Source organism: Gossypium raimondii, chromosome 6, assembly GCF_025698545.1.
Source record: "Gossypium raimondii isolate GPD5lz chromosome 6, ASM2569854v1, whole genome shotgun sequence".
Classification (NCBI taxonomy): Eukaryota; Viridiplantae; Streptophyta; class Magnoliopsida; order Malvales; family Malvaceae; genus Gossypium; species Gossypium raimondii.
Window position 1 is genome coordinate 9,025,452 of NC_068570.1, and position 17,244 is coordinate 9,042,695.

The window sequence follows — 17,244 nt, forward strand, 5'->3', positions numbered from 1 at the left end:
TGCAGAAAACTTAGCTAAATATACCATTTTCATCCAATCATGCTTTTACAACTGCTAGTTATATGTACTTACTAGTGGAATGCACATAAGTGTACTTTGTGGCCTGAACTAAACTATGTTCATTTACATTACATGTACAGTGTCATCAAAGAGGAGCCAAATCACAGCAGAATCCGAATCTGTTTCCCACTTCTAGTACATCTATTAGAGCACTGCCCACCACATTACTGCAAACCACAAGCCATCATAGGATTATCAGTCAATGTATCTTTCATAGAAAAAGTAGGCATCCAGGTATTGAAGGAAGACTTTTCATATAGATCACAAGCAAACTAAAACTAGTCTTAGCAAGGTACATATGAAAAAGAAGGGTAAGAAGCCTTGTTATTCCATATTATACAATTTTATTTCATACAAAAACTAAAAACCAAGGATCAACGCTGTTCCCTACCTCTTTTTCCCCTCTATGCAAACAGAAAAAAGGAAAATGATTTGAAACTCTTTCTGCACAATGCTAATCGCTGAGCCAATGATACAACAGCAAAACTTAATCCAGCTAATCAAGACAATATTGATTAGGACAACAGATTATAGTTTATGTTGGCATTTAATGTCAAAGAGCAGGGAACTTCAAAATCAGAACAATGACATGTCTCACGGTACATTATTGCAAGTTTAGTGCATACAAGTTTATCAAGCAGTACCATATATCCTTCGAGTTATTATCTCCTAGCACTCTGGTTTACACCTCTAGGAGATTAATGCTACTTTTGGTGGGAGTATTATTTTTTCACCATATTTTAATGTATGAGTTAGCAATAAACTAACTTCAATTGGCAATTTTTAGTCACTCACATGACTTGTTTTTGGAAAAGAGGAAGAAATGTTTTTGCTTATTTTGAATGTCTTATTTTTTTTACAAAATTTTTTATTCATCCTTCTAAATTCAAGCTTAAAATTGTACTGACTATTCTTTATTGTATGTCTAATTATTGTAATATATTTGTATAAAATAAGCTTATTCCTCATGTTATTACACTAGTATCTAAACGAGACATAATTGTAGTGCACAAGGAATAACAAAAAGTTGATTCCTCACCTCAGCATAGCAGTCTTGACGAACAATTGACTGATTATTTCTATCCATGTACACCTCACAGGACACTTTTGCCTGAAACATCATACATTCAAAATCAAACGTGGTTGAAGCACTGAGCATCTGCATTCATTGTGCAAAGTCAAGACTGAAGAATTTGTAAAAATAAGCAAACATTAACTATCGCGTGCAAAACTGCCAAACTGCAATCCTCAGAACAGCAAAAGGAAAAAAAGAAGGGGGGTTATGGACCACCTCCATTCACTACTAATAGTCATTTTTGGATGCTTACAAACTTTGTATTTGCAACTCAATACTCAAGGCATACTAAAGTTATATGTATAACACTCATGAAAAGATTTCCGATAAGAGTACCAGTCAGGATTGTGATATTATAAACATCAATTTATCTATAGACTGATGCTAATGGGTCATAGAATAGACATCAATAATAAAGAAGAATCGGAAGCATGGAAGCGCTAATCTTTAGTGTTACTTCTGGACAATTTATCAACCAACTTGTTCACCATATCCTAGCAATGTGGGCCAAAATAGGCTTGCTTAGTGATTCTATCGCACCCAAAATTTTAACTACTTATAGTCATTAAATTATTGAACTTAGTTCCCCATCTCGATCAGTTTCAATACCATCATGCATCAGCTAAGCATAGCTGTCTACAACAAGCCATCTCAATAACCCACCTACGGAGCCACTGCCTCCTACTAAAAGGAAGGAAAAAGCTTTTACTTCACAGAATTTCTGCTTGTTCTGTTGTTAAACAAAACATAAGTGCCTTTATATATTTATGCTTAAACTCAATCGAGTATGGGAATTGCAGAGGTCTCTTCACTCTTTTTTACCACAAACAAGCATCAATCTATATAACCTAGATTTTATACACTCCATAATCATGCTTATACCTCTAGTGGCATAGCTCTAACAACTACAACAACCATCCAATTCTTTTAATCTTTACTGACCAACTAAATTCAATAGGAAGATACTTTCTCTCTTGATGGTTACATGTACCTACTTATTTTACCATCCACCTATGCAATCCTGGCTTCAGCTTCTTGTAAAAAGTAATTACTGCTCTTTTCTAGAGATATTAGTTACAGTGAAACAACTTTATTGGGCTCAAAACAGCATATATCCATTCAAATCAAAGAAACAGCATCAAAACCAAGTCATTAGAAATGGAACAACAAAGTTGAAAACTCAACCCCATCCAAAGTGTAGTGCAGTAACACGCATTATCTTTTTCTCTAAACATCCATTAGTAAGATGTGACGGAATTCAGAACATGCCTGTAACTAAGAAACAATATGCCCTATGATGCTGGTGGATCCACAAATAAGGTTATTAAACAACAATCATGTTCAATCTAATCATGAAACATTAGTTTTTTTTTGAGGGATTTGCCCAGGGTTTCTTTCAAACAGTAATGCATCATTACCTAATAAACTCATAGACTAATTGATGAAGAAGAATAAAACCAAAACACTAGAAATGGTAAGAAAAGTTGAAATTACAAAATATACGCTCCAAACAAAATAAACCATCGAATTGATTGCAGAATCAAATTCAAGGGAGAAAAAGAGAGAGAAAGGGATGACCTTGAGGGGAATTTTGAAGAGAAAAAGACCAAGATCTCCATCAACCTTAGTATTAGTATCAAAGGGAATAACCCCTTTAGCCCAATCCGAAAGTAAATAAATCACATCATGAACAACCTCAAACCCATCCAAATCGAGTGTGGCGTTCACGTACGAGCTCCCTCTGGCTCGGACGCGCCCACCTTCCGAACTCACCAGTCCCAGTTCCCTCCCTCTATACCCAACCGAAACGACAAGCTTATCATAGTCCAAAGAAAAAAAGTCCCTGTTACGGACCCTGATGGTCAAAGAAAATGAGAGGTCGAGTGTGAGTTTGGGCGACGTGTTGACTCCTACGTGGTTGAGTTGGAGTCGGGCAAGTTCGAGAGTTGGATCGGAAGGGTAAAGCAAGAATAGGGCTGCGGAGAGGAGGAGGATGACGGAGGTGAAGGCGAGGCAGTGGCGGAGGCAACGGTAGTTATCGTTATGGCGGGGGTAATAGACGGGTAAAACGACGACGTTTTGATGGTTAGGGTTTGGAGAGAGACGGGAGTAGGGAGCGGAGGAGTGTCGTAAATCCTGTTTCGACATTTTTGTTGTCCTCGTCGTCGGTGGGTTTGGTGGTGCCTTTGGCGGTGGTTGTCAATTAGAAGTGGGCAAAAGTAAGGAGTTGACCCGTTTTTGGTTTACCATATTGCCGCATGGTGTAATCACTTCCTCAAAATAAATATATTGCAGTTGTACAAATTTAAGATTAAAAATAAATAAATAAATAAATAAATATTTTTATTATTTTATATTTTATAAAAAATATTAAAAGGTAAATTTTTTAGATTTTGGGCTTTAAAGTTTTAAAACTCTTTTTTATGCTATTATAATATTTATTCATCTAACTAAACTATTATTACAACCCTATTTAATTGTAGTGAGCCTTAAATAGTACTATTTTTCTCTATATTTTATGCTTAGAGTTCTATTCAAGTAATAACTCTATTTTAAATTTTTAAATGTGTAATAATTATCATAAATTCTATTAAATTATAATTATTTTAAATATATAATTATTACAACTTTTATTTTATTTCAATTTTAAAATATTAAAATGTAAGTTTAATAATATGATGAAAAATAAAACAATTTCAAACTCATATATATTATAAATAGATAGATTATAGATAAGAACAAAAGCATTAAATTATTAAAAAATTAATTTTGAAAATATTTCTATATTATAAAATATTCGAACATATAAATTGTCAATAAAATGACATTCTTTAGTTTTTCTAATATAAAATAGAAGAGTAATAAATAAGGCATGTAACCTCCAATCAAGCTCCCATTGTTGAAAATACTCATCCACTGTCATTTTGGCATCAAACTTATTTTTCACTATTATTATTTCGTTGAAAAGTTATAATTTTATTTTTTAGTTATTAGTTAATTAATATTTAAAACTCACATGATAGCCGCTTTAATCTTTAATATTTATGCATTGTGTTAATTTAGTCTTGATATTAAAAGTCTAACCTCAATATTTACATATCGTTTTAATTTTTTTTACACTTTTGCTTTTATAGTACTAAATTTAGTTTTGATTAGTTATAAACTGTAAAAAAAAAAGGAGAGAGAGTCAAATTACACAATGTATAAATGTTGAGAGTTAATTTTTTAGAATTAAGACTAAATTGATATAATTTATAAAATTTAAAAGTTAAAATTACTATTATGTCAATTTTAAAAGTTGTCACTGTTAATCAAATGGTGACAAAAAAGACAAAATTAAAAAGTTGAGTAATATATTTTTTTACTAATAATTGAGTGGCTACCAATGTGATTTAGCCTTATTTTTATTAGAATGATGTTAAAAACTGAGGCCATTTAAGATTTTATTTAAAATAGTCATGTCATATTTTTCAAAGAGTTTAGATTGATATGTTAATCATATTAATTTTAACAACCACTCAAATTCAAGCTTTTGAAGGAGCAATTGGTAAGTCTTTATTTAAGCAAATCCTTTTGACATACTGTGTAGGTATGTCCCTCTCTTATGTGTGAGTACTCCAACCATTTAATTGTATTTAAATTTAACAACATTTCAAATTTATGAGAATACAAAATTGTCAAATTTAAACATAAAATTGTCAATCTTATAAACAAAAATAGCATTGTGATAAATTTAGCCCTTAACATTTATATTTTTTTTGTTAATTTGACTTTTATATTTTTTCGAGCTAATTTTGACCATCGACTTTTTAAAAGAGTTAAATTTGATTATTAACTTTTAAAATGGTCGAATTGTTAATTTTTAATAGAAATATTAAATAAAAGATTACATTTTAAACATAACACCTAATAATCCATATGTACCATATACTAATTTTAGTCCAAGATTTTTTTTAAAATTTCACTGTTTTAATTCAAATTTAGCTAAAATTTATGATAATGCTAAAAATTATTCTATTTGCTTGTTGGTCCCTATAATTTTGATTTGAAGATTAAAATTTTGGTAAAAAAAGAAATGGACTAGAGCTGCTCATGGGCCGGGCGGCCCGGCCCGGCCGAAATATGGGAGGGTTTAGGTAAAAATATAGGCCCGAAATATGGGTTTGGGCAAAAAAAGAGGCCCGATTAAAAAACGGGCCGGGCCTCAGGCACAACTTTTTGGCCCGGGCCCGGCCCGGCTCGGCCCGAATATAATAAATATTTTTATTTTTTTAATTTAAAAATACTTTAAAAATACTTTTTTTAAAATACTTTTTAAAATTTAAAATATTTTTAAAATACTTTTTTTAATTTTTGTTTTAATTTTTAAAATAAGTTTTTAGTATTTATTTAAAAAACGGGCCGGGCCGGGCTTATGAATTTTTTCCCGGACCGGGCCTGGGCAAAAATCTAGGACCATATTTCGGGCCGAGCCCGGATCCGGACCTAGGACCCAGGCCGAAATTTTTTTTGAGCCCGGCCCGGCCCATGAGTACCTCTAAAATGGACCAAAAATATCCTCCCACTCACGAACCATGGTTAAGTAGAATTAACAATAGCACATTAAAACTATATCAATAAAGTGAAGAGGCAACTCCAGCCTTGATTCACTCAAGTAAAAAAAAACACCAGATTAGAATATGTAATTTTTATTATATATTTTAAGAAATTTTCATGTGTTTCTGGCTTAAAATATTTATTTTTATCTTTAATTTTCTAAAAATAAAAAGAAGGAAGAAAATTTTGATATTAATAAATCTTTTAGTTTTATAAAAGTAATTGAATTAAAATATTGATTGGGTTAAAATTCAGATTATTATTTGAAGGTAAAAGTATTATTAAATTTAATATTCATGAGCAAATCAAATTTTAGATTGAATAATTTAAATAGGATTCACATTGTGAATCAGATTATTATTATTGAATGAGTTTTAAGATGATCTAATATGCTTTAAGTTATTATTATTATTCATAAAAATACCTCATTGCATTTCAGTCCAGGGAAAAGAAGAAATAAATAACAGAGTTTTATGTGGATCGAGATCATCACTTATCTTTTAAGGGAAGAAGAAAGAGTCAAAAAGTAGATATTGATGAAATAATTTTAATTTCTTTAGAATGTTCCTGATCTGTAGCTGAAGTGATATTTTGCAATAAACAGCTGGAAACCATGAAAGGGTAGGTAAAGCTCAGTAATCATATCACCTTTAATTTGATTTTTAACATGTCAGTTTCTGGATAAAGGAGAGCCTTTTCTTCATCGAATCAGAGTTAACAACAAACTGTTGAATTTGTTTCAACTTGGAACATCGATTACACACATATATATATATATGACATGTGTTGAATTAATAGTACGAAAATCGCAGTAGCCTGAAACAGAAAGAGCTTTACCAGAAAAAGAAAAATGAAGGGAAGGAAAGCTCTTGGTGATAAGGTGTCTGATTTAAAGTAGTTGCAGATATTTAGATAATCACATCCCAAGCAAATACAGAGACCCCAGCATACCTATATGTGCATATTATATAGTTCACATATAGAGGGGAGAGTGAGGATTTGGTGATATTTTTCAGGGATTACGTAGATTCAACAGACTTGGGAGAAAAAGAAGCGGTGGAAGAATTATTGGCAGGCATAGATTTGGACCGTTTCATCATCCAGGCTGATGACTTAGATCGATGAAACCTGCATCGAAAGGAGCCCTGGTGAGTTGTTGGTGAGCACAAACATTGCCCTCCTTTGCCTGAATTGGGTGCCACTTCTGCTTCTGATCCTTTGGGGGAGGTGCTTACTGTTATGTTTCCATGGGAGGCCATTGCAAAATGAGAGAGAATATAATAATAAAGGAGAAAAAGCAGGTTGAAGGGGCAAACGTGAAGAAGCGATGAGGCCTTGGTTATATAGGACAAGATGGGTAACTTAAGGCAAAACTCAAATGTTGTCACTCTTTGGATAGGGTACAAAGAAGCCAATGGATGGATAAACCAAGTGGGTCGTTCCCCTTTGTGTAATTTCACCTTTGTTTGTTTTTTTTATTCTTAACCATGGTACTGGAAAGATCTGGGGTTTAGTTACATCTATGATCAGTTATTCCATATTCACAACCAAATACGAAAGGGACATATCAATTGGTAAAATGATAGTAGCATAGAATTTTCAACAAGGTTGAAGCTTTGAGATGTTGAAGGTCTTGACTGGAATCTAACCCACGTAAATAAGCCTTTTGGATTGGCAAAGGGGATGAGGCAGTGCATGGGCTTGAGAGTGACTAAAAATCTCATCTTATCTCTTTACTCTTGGAGAGCGTTACCATAATCTAAACAGAGTTTGGGCGTTTTCCAAAAGAGGCAGGCACTGCAGTTGTTATCCAATTACAACGTTGAAGCCTGAAAGCGATGTAGCGGGCAGTGGGGAGGGCGTTTGGTTGATAGTGTGTAGCAGGACAATTTTGATGACTGGGTACTACTATAATAGGGATTTGGACGTAGCTGAAATCAATGAGCAGTGGCATCGACAGACAGGCTGATGGAATCTGGTGTTTTCCTTTGTTTCCTCTTGCCTTTTCTGATTAGAATCATAAAATAATAACAATAATCAGTGGTTACACTGTCGGCATGTGAGGTGACGTTGCATTGGAATTTGGATTGTAATAAGCAGCTTTATTGTGTTCTTTGGGTTTTGGGGAACCTAAAAGATTTTCGCTGGGCTAAGGTTAAGACAGGAGTCACGCACAACGTGAGGCTATCCCATCCCTTAAGGCCCTAATATAAGCATTTCATTACATTTTATTAAAATAATATGGGTTGGACTTTTTTACGACCCAATTCCGATTTGTTGGTGGTAATTTAGGCCTACAAATTGTTGATGGGCCACTGGATAAGGGAGCAGGGGTGCATAGGCCCTGGGGAGCCCAAGCTAACCCTAATTAATAACCCCCATCCTAAACCACTATATAAACCGCCAACCCTAAACCCCTTATACGGGTAATTTACACAAAAAAGTCATTTTTTTTAAAAATTATCGAAATGGGCTCATTATTTAAGTATTTATCGAAATGGTTCATTTTCCGACAAATCGCGTCCACGTCAGCGCGATGTCAGGGGACGCGCCAGCAAGTCGCGGCCACGTCAGCGCACTTTGCTGACATGGCAACAAATCGCGCCTTCTAGGACGCGATTTGCTGCCACGTCAGCAAAGCACGCTGACGTGGCAGTGATTTGTCCCGCGCATGAATAGTGCTGCAACGGTAAAAAATTTGACCGTTGCCCCCCCAACGGTAAAAAAAAAACTATAAATACCCCCACCTTTTTTTTTCACAAACTAATCCTCACTCAAATTTCCTCTCAATTTCCTTCCAAAATTCTCTCAAATCCATATTTAATTTCAATTTTCTCTCAAGTTCCTCTTAAATTTCTCTTAACTCCTTTTTTTTAAATAATTTTTAAAATATTTTTAAAATTTTTTTTAAACCGTAAAAATTTGTACGATTTCAGCAATGTCCGGAGAATTGACTCGTCTTAATAAGCATCACATATCGATGGAACAAATGAAAATGGTAAGTATTAAATTTAATTTTTAAATATTATTTAAGAATTTTTTATTTATGCATTTTAGATAATTATTAATTTATTATTTGTTATAAAAGTCTGTAGATCGGGTATTGGAATGCAATATCCAGAATATGCATGGTCCTCCATCACCGTTGGTAGAGACTACCTGCGGGAAGCGGGTTTTTGGCATGTGGCGACGGTAGGCTGGGGATGCAAGGTGGACCCAAAACTAATCAGTGCGTTGATCGAGAGGTGGAGACCCGAGACGCACACATTCCATCTTCCATGTGGAGAGTGCACTATCACTCTAGAAGATGTCAGTCTGCAATTGGGATTGCCGGTGGACGGGTACCTAGTCACCGGGTCTGCCCAATCTAGCGATTGGGGGGCGGTGTGCTACGAGCTTTGGGTGTTATTCCAGAGAAAATGGAGGGAGGTAAGATCGAGATGGGCTGGTTACGTGACACATTCCCTGATCCGGATGAAGATTCAACCGAAATTGAAAGAATCCGATATGCTCGGGCATACATTCTTCAATTAATTGGAGGTTATCTGATGCCCAACAAGTCACAGAGCCGCGTACATCTAAGATGGCTGCTGAAACTCGTTGATTTTAGAGCAGCCGGTAAATTGAGTTGGGGATCTGTCGTTTTGGCAACGTTATATCGGGAGATGTGCGGGGCGACGAGACCGAGGAGAGCAAAAATCAGAGGTTGCACTACTGCAGTCATGGGCACGGTTTCGCTTTCCATTTCTACGTCCTCGAGTGGACCACCCATATACATTCCCACCATAACGAGGTAAATTTTATATTAGATTTTACAATTATTATGTAGATTTTTAAAAATAAAAGTATGCTAAAAATTTATTTAATTAGGTGGAACCATCCGGCAAGTCATGCTCGATTACCTACCTCTCTTGAAGATATTCGGCTTTTATTAGACCAACAGGCGGAAGCACAAGTAAGTATTAAATAAAATAGATATTTCCATACAATTAATTATGCATATAACTAATATTTCTATCATGTTCATATAGTTTCAATGGACACCATACGAGGATCCGACAATTCGGGCAGTAATTCCAGAGAGTTCTTACAAAATCCACAAGCTTGGCACGTGAAAGTCGTGTTGATCAACTACGCAACCGTGGAGCCGCACCAGTCAGACAGAGTGCTACGACAGTTTGGATGTAGACAACTAATTTCCGCGGATCCTGAGGTGTTTGATGATCAACACAAAGTTGACATTCGGCAATTGAATACGGATTGGCCGAGATACTTGTCCGAGTACATGGAAATGTAAGAAGATCGGTATGAATATATACCTACTCGGGAACCAATCATCGTTCCGGAGTTAGCGTGCGTTCCAGAATACATGCCATGGTTTAGGATCCATGGCAAGCCGTATTTACTGACGCCAGAGGAGAGGCAGTGGCAAATACGTGTCGAAAGGGAAAGACACGGGCCTCTAAATCCAAGACGACAAGACGACGAAGGCAGGCCCTCAACGAGGCCCAGACATTCACCCAGCTCATCATCAGCGGCCATGCAATCACCAGGCCCAACGAGAGCACCGACACAGTCACCCGACGCAGCAGTTCAACCAATGATACCCACGCAACCGCCTTTTCAGATGATGCCAGGTGCGTTTCCTAGCCCTTATATAAATCCTAACCCTTATATGTATCCTTTTCCGAGTCCTATGGCAGGTTGGAGCTAAATGCCTGGTTCAGCTCCATTTCTTGTTATGCTGAGTGGACCGCCGATGTATAGGCTAGCGGCGCACGAGGGATCGCAAGAGGGGCTGTCGGGGAGCTCTCCTTTTTACCAATCCCCACCAACGTATGAGTTTCAAACACCGTCGCCGTTCGTGATGCAAGCACCTCCATATACACTATTCTTTGAAGGTGGATCATCGTCCCAAGTCCGACAACCAGATGCCGTACCGGAAGAACCAGAATCCCCGCCGGAGGAACAACAACCGCCGCCAGAAGCTAGAGAAAGGAGGAATCCAGCGCATAACCGTCGACGGCCGCCATGTGGTACTGAATCCCTCGGGCATAGACATTGATTGCAGTATTTAAATTTATTTGTACAAATATTTTGAATATTTTGATATTATTTTATATAATAAAATAGAAATTTTTTTGAGTTATTTTGATATTATTTGATGTAATAAAATAGAAGTTTATTTGATGTAATAAAATAGAAATTTTCTTGAGTTATTTTGATATTATTCAATATTATTTGAGAATTCTACTAACCATTAATACAATTATCACTTAATATTTTTACATTCACATAATGTTAGATTTGAAAAATGTTTTGATGTTACTAACAATTAATACAATTATCAATAAATAATTGAAAAAATATAATTTATTTACAATTACATTCAACTATTTGTACCAACGGCTACAAATAGCATCCTGCTACAATTACAAATAAATATAATTTATTTACAATTCTTCTCAAATAGCATCCTACTAGAAGCGATTTTATACTATTTGATCACAAACGTCAACTCGAAATTATTTCTTCCAAGACCTAAAAACCCTAAAAAGCTTGAACCCTAAACCCTAAAAGCCAAAAAAACATAACATGGGAAAAACGACAAAATCACGTCCCTCGGAACGCGCTACGTGGCATGAAATCGCGGCCTCGTCAGCGCGCTTTGCTGATGTGGCAGCAAATCGCGTCCTAGAGGGCGTGATTTGTTGCCACGTCAGCAAAGCGCTTGACGTGGCCGCGACTTGCTGGTGCGTCCCCTAACATCGCGTTGACGTGGACGCGATTTGTCAGAAAATGGACCATTCCGGTAAATAATTAAATAATGGGCCCATTTCGGTAATTTTTTTTAAAAAAGGGCTTTTTGTGTAAATTGCCCCCTTACACAACTCCTCACTCCAAAAAAAAACTCCGAAAATTCTTCGAAAAAATCCCAAAAATAATCCGAAAATTCTCAAAAAAATCTTAAAAAATACGAAATTCCTCTAATTTTTTTTTCTGAATTAGATTGAAAGAAAAGTATGAAATTTAGATAAGCTCTCTTAATTTAGTTAAAATTAATTAAATAGTTATATTATTTTTATTAGCAATAATTAATTAATTAATTAGTTATTATTTGGTTTTTTTTTAGGATTTTGTAATTCTCAAATTCTATGTTATACACGAACTATAAATTTTGATCGTTTTACGTTAATGAATGAATAGTTGAAGTTCAATATTGAATCAATCAAATTTCAGTTTCAATTTTGAATGAATATTTAAAAAAACTTTATAAATATAAAATAAATAATAAGCTAAATCAAAATATTTAATTAACATTTCTGAATTTCATATGTTACATATCATAATATTGCAATTATGGCATGCTAATAAAAAACCCTAAGTTTGTACAAGATTTTTGGGCTTCATGCACATTGGTATAGATTTTATAAAATCTTCTGGAATTCGTTAAAGACCAAATTTCTTGTTCAAGGGATTCTTGAAATTTCCCTCATGGTTTTGTAGATGTGGTTGCCTGTAAAAAGCTAGACAGTTCGCTTGCACCATCTTGTGCAATACTCTTAACAAGATATTTAATCAACATTTTGTACCAATTTATCTCCTTATGATGCCTCTTACCCATAGCCATAATCTATCTAACCTAACTCGATGTTCTACATAAATAAAACTTTATCTTAAAAAATATATTTCTATATATCTAGCCTAAGGCTAAATCAGTTTTTTGCATGATGTGATTAATAGCAATTATGTTTGTAACAATGCATGTGTTGTTAGGATTTATTCTATAATTCCTTAATTGTGCCTCAAGGCTAGCCATCAGTCCTCTTTTTTCTTGATTCCTAATTTGTCTCGGAGTTCGAAAAGCTTTAGCCATTTTTCACTACACTAATTATATCCGAAATTATTATTACCATTATTTCTTACGTATGCCATTTACTTGACAATTATTAACTACGGTTATATTAAGTGTTTCACCATAATTTTTAATATCTTTAAATTTTTAAAAAATAATTAAATGTTGAGATGTCATCCATGAAACATTTCACGTGTATGCTGCATCAGCAAAGTAAACAGACGTTAACTTTTTCATACATTTTAGAGTGATTTAGAAAACAAATACAAGTTCAAAGATTAAAAGAAGCAAAAAAAAAAATTAAATGCATAGAGCTATTACAAATAGCAAAAACCCGCTGTTAAACCTTCTTCAACCAAGTGGTCTGCTATTTTTGAATAAGAACCCAAGAAAGCAAAACGGTCCAAGACAAAAGCTCACGAAGATGGATTTGATTCTCTGCATTAGCAAAGTAAACAAACGTTAACTTTTTCATCAATTTTAGAGAGATTTGACAAAAATGCAAGTTTAGAGGCTGAAAGAGACGAAAAATTAATAAAAATTTCTTTTGTTTTTTGAAACAAATACTCATATTGGAAAAGATGAAAATAGGTGTTCCAGACAAAGTCTGAGTTGAAAAGACACTAGCAGAAAAACATTAATGAAGAAAGTAATAAACTAGTATATTTGCTAGAATTGTGTGACCCAAAATTTTGTTTTAAAAAAAATACAGTGGTAAAACTAGGAGATCTATGAAGGGCTTAAGGCCGAGGGACCATGTGGCACAAGTAGAATCCGTATAGAATTACACTTCATCTATTTGACATTGATTAGAATAAGATTTTTCAACCTTTAAATAGATGTAGTCGCATCCCTTGTTATATTATTCGATTTTCAAAAGTTGTGAATTTTTTTTCTCTTCTGCCTGTAATTTTTTCTCGAAAGAATTTTTACGTAAAATTAGTGTATTTTATTTTTCTTTCTTATTACTTTACGAAGAAATAATGCATGAAGTAAAAGAAACTAAAAAGAAAGCTCAATTAAATTAAAAGAAGAAAGAAAGTCAATTTTATTCTTTCCTTATATGCTAAAAAAGGTCGAAGGTTTGATGTTTTCTCTCTAAAATCTCTTCTATCTCATGAGATCTTCAATCTTTGCTTAAATCATATTTATCTCTTACTGTTTTTCATGCTGATTTTGTAACAAATACACGTCCATTACTCTTCCCAATAATGGCATTTTAAATGCCCCCCAAAATTCCAAAGCAATCACAACCAATTACCTTAACACTCTCCACTCTATTTACCTTTCCATTTTCATTCACTTCATAAACCATTTCTCTAGAAAAAACACAATTCCATGGCTAAAAGAACCTCCATTGATACTGCTTCATCTTCTCTTCAGAAGAAACTTCAAACCAAACCTCTTAATGTTAAGCCTATTGCTACAAAACCAATTGAATGAACTACTTCAAATAGCAAAAAATAAAAATAAAAATAAAAAATTCCTTGGTAAACCATTTTAAACTTCAAATAGCAAAAAAACCCCTTGTTAAACCTTTTCCAACCAAGCAGTCTGCTGTTCTTGAACAAGAATATAAGGAGGTAAAACGATCCAAGACAAAATTCCGTGAAGATTGATTTGGTTCTCCCGTCACCATTAAAAAAATAAAAAATATGTAAAATTATTTTTAAATTTTAAAAAATTAATTAAATGTTAATATGTCATCCATGTGGCAATCCACGTCTATATTACATTAGTAAAATAAGCAAACGTTAATTTAAAAATTAAATGAATGACTGAAATAATATTTTTAAAGTTAGAATGTCAAATAAGTCATTATGCCTATATTTTTATTTTTTAATTTTAAAAGAAATATTAAATATGATTGAGTATATAATAATATTTATATTTTAAAATTACATTACACAAGTTTTATTGGTGGGGATAGTAATAATTAAAAAAGAGTAATAATATAAGTTTTTGGCTAAATAAATGATAGAAAAGATTTGGTAGTGTTGAGGATTAATTCAAAGTAGTGGGTTTTAGTTGACCAAGTATCTCGGTAGAATCTTTGTTAGTTTCAGACTTTCAGTTTAATTGAATAAGTTGTTAGTTATTTTTGTGTTAAGGTAGTTTTTTTGTAAGCCTATAAATATAGACATTTATGTTTTGTTTTATCAATTCAATGTTCATCAGTAATAGAATAAACTTTGATGCATATTGTAATTGTCTCTTTCACGTTTCCTTCTTCAACAAATTTGGCATCAGAGCAAGGTTTGATCTTTTAGGCAATTGAGTGAAAGTTAGGTTTGGTCCACTAGGTATTTGAGAGAAACACCTTTTTGGGTTTTTGGGAAACATGAGAGAAAAGAGTGTGTGTTCTTGGATTGGCATCAGTTGGTTTTTCTTCCTCTCAACCACTCATACCCATTTTCAATGGTGAGAAATATAAGTGGTGGAATATCAAGGTGAAGACATTGCTCAGATCACAAGAGCTATGGGACTTGGTTGAGTATGGGTTTGCTAACATACTTGAACCTGATAAAGAAAAAGAAAAGAGATTGAAAGAAACCAAGAAAAACGATGCTAAGGCATTGTTCATTATCTAGCAAGAGCGGTTTATGACTCTATTTTCTCACGAATTGCTGCAGCAACCACATCAAATGAAGCATGGTCAATTTTGCAGAAAGAGTATCAAGGTGATTCAAAGGTTATAGTGGTGAAATTGCAATCACTACGACATGATTTTGAAACCTTGATGATGAAGAATGGTGAATCAATTGCTGATATTTTTGTCACGAACAAGGACAATAGTCGGCCAATTACGCTCTTACAACGAACAAATTTCAGACGAGATAATTGTAGCGAAAGTTTTGTGAAGCTTGACAATAAAATGTGATCATGTTGTGGCTACTATAGAAGAATCCAAAGATATGTTAATTATCCTCGTTGATGAACTGATGGGGTCTTTTCAATCTCATGAGGCGGGAATCAACAGATCAGCAGAAAAGAGTGAAGAACAGACATTTCAAGTGAAGGCACTACACCAAAACAGGCTTTTAGCGGCGTTTTTAGTGGCGTTTGGATAAAAAACGCCGCTAAAAATAAGCATTAGCGACGCTATTAAAAAAACGCCGCTAAAGATCAAGTATTAGCGGCGCTTTTTGGAAAATGCCGCTAAAAATGAGCATTAGCGGGGTTTTCCAAAAAGCGCCGCAAAAACCCTAAGCCCAATAACATCGCTTTATAAGTTTTCGGGGTTTTAGCGACGTTTTTGGAAAAGCGCCACTAATACTCAAGCCTTTAGCGGCGCTTCTGTCATAAACCCCGCAAAGAATCATTTTACATAAAAAAAAATCCCGCCATTTTATCCCCAAATTTCCCCCTGAAACCCCTAATTTCCTCCCCCTAAAACCTTTAACTTTGCAAACACGGCCTCTCTCTCTCTCACTTTCTCTCCCTCCCTAATTTTCTTGTCTCGATCTTCACACTTTCAAAGCATTAGAAACGAGTAGATCGGTTCTAGAATTTGGGTGGGAAAAAAAATAGGTGAGCACGAAGAGAAGCACGATGAATCACTGATGGAGAAGCTAGCTGAGAATATTCACGGCCATGATTCTTCCTCTGATTCCGACAACGATAAGCCATCAGAGTCGTCGATCAAGGCCAAAGTTTTCCGTCTCTTTGGGAGAGAAAGGTCCGTACACCACGTTTTTTGTGGAGGCTAATGTATGTTAACAAAACCCCATTTCTTCATTTCTTAAATTTGTACACTATTTTTTAGCTTTTAGAGGCCTGGGTTTTCTTTTAAGTTTATAAATTTTTGTAATGAATACGAGTTTAATTCCTGATTTCTTTGATTTTTTGGTGTTCATTGAAGAAGTAGATTTGGCCTATTAACATATATTGTGTTTTCGGTATTGATTAATTGGTGCTGCTTGAGCTTAATCATGGTTTTTAATCTCTTAACATTTGTTTTAGCTTGAGAAAAAAAAATTGAATCTCTGAATTTTAACTAAATGGATGTGATTATCTCTAGTAAAGATTACTTTCTTTCTTTTTTGCTTCATTGAAGCGAATAAATTTTGGGATTGTCAATTTATTAAAAGTTTCATATACCTAAGGATCCAGTTATAGAGTTTGCCGAAGCACTTAGGTTTGAGACTAACCTGGCTTTTACCGTCTTGCGGGATATTACTTCAGGAAGAGATCTTAAGAAGTTCCTCTATGTATGTTGTTACTCTCTAGGGCAACTTTGCAGTTCATAAATTTGAATTTTGGATTTTTACAGTTTTCTTCTTGTAAGTAAAAATGATGTTTGAATTTTGTTTTTGGTTCCAAGGAAAAGAAAAAAATTACATCTTTTAGTGTTTATAATTAATATGTTTGATTTAAAGCTTGCTCCTTTAAGCATATCTGCCATGTGTGATGGCTACTCTGTAGTTGTATGCCTGCCTTGTTCTGATTTTTTACCATGGTTAGTGTTGTATTCTAGTTCCTTATTTTATTTCATGGAAATGGAGCGCTTTATGCAAAATAGTCTCAAACATTTTAGTCACTACTCATCTTCTAAAATGATGAGCGTTTGTCCTTTTGCAGTATCTGAGTTTAGTGGGAGCTTCCTCAGCATTGGGCATTCTACAATTGATATTTCCTTCGGCTGTGGAAAAGGCAG

General features: G+C 34.3%; 1 protein-coding gene across 2 annotated transcripts; it reads right to left on the reverse strand.

Annotated features, from left to right (window-relative positions):
• LOC105773622 (uncharacterized) lies at nt 1-3,415 on the reverse strand. 2 transcript variants are annotated; one of them, XM_052632531.1, is made up of 3 exons: nt 2,714-3,415; nt 1,100-1,219; nt 1-227 (listed from the first exon to the last, which is right to left on the reverse strand). In XM_052632531.1, the coding sequence occupies exons 1-3, from the start codon at nt 3,281-3,283 to the stop codon at nt 225-227; spliced, it is 693 nt and encodes a 230-aa protein (XP_052488491.1). In that variant the 5' UTR covers nt 3,284-3,415; the 3' UTR covers nt 1-224. The 2 variants fall into 2 exon arrangements, with proteins under 2 accessions (XP_052488491.1, XP_012451110.1); XM_012595656.2 differs by having other exon boundaries at nt 1,100-1,171; nt 2,714-3,414.
• Between the last annotated feature and the right edge of the window lie 13,829 nt (nt 3,416-17,244).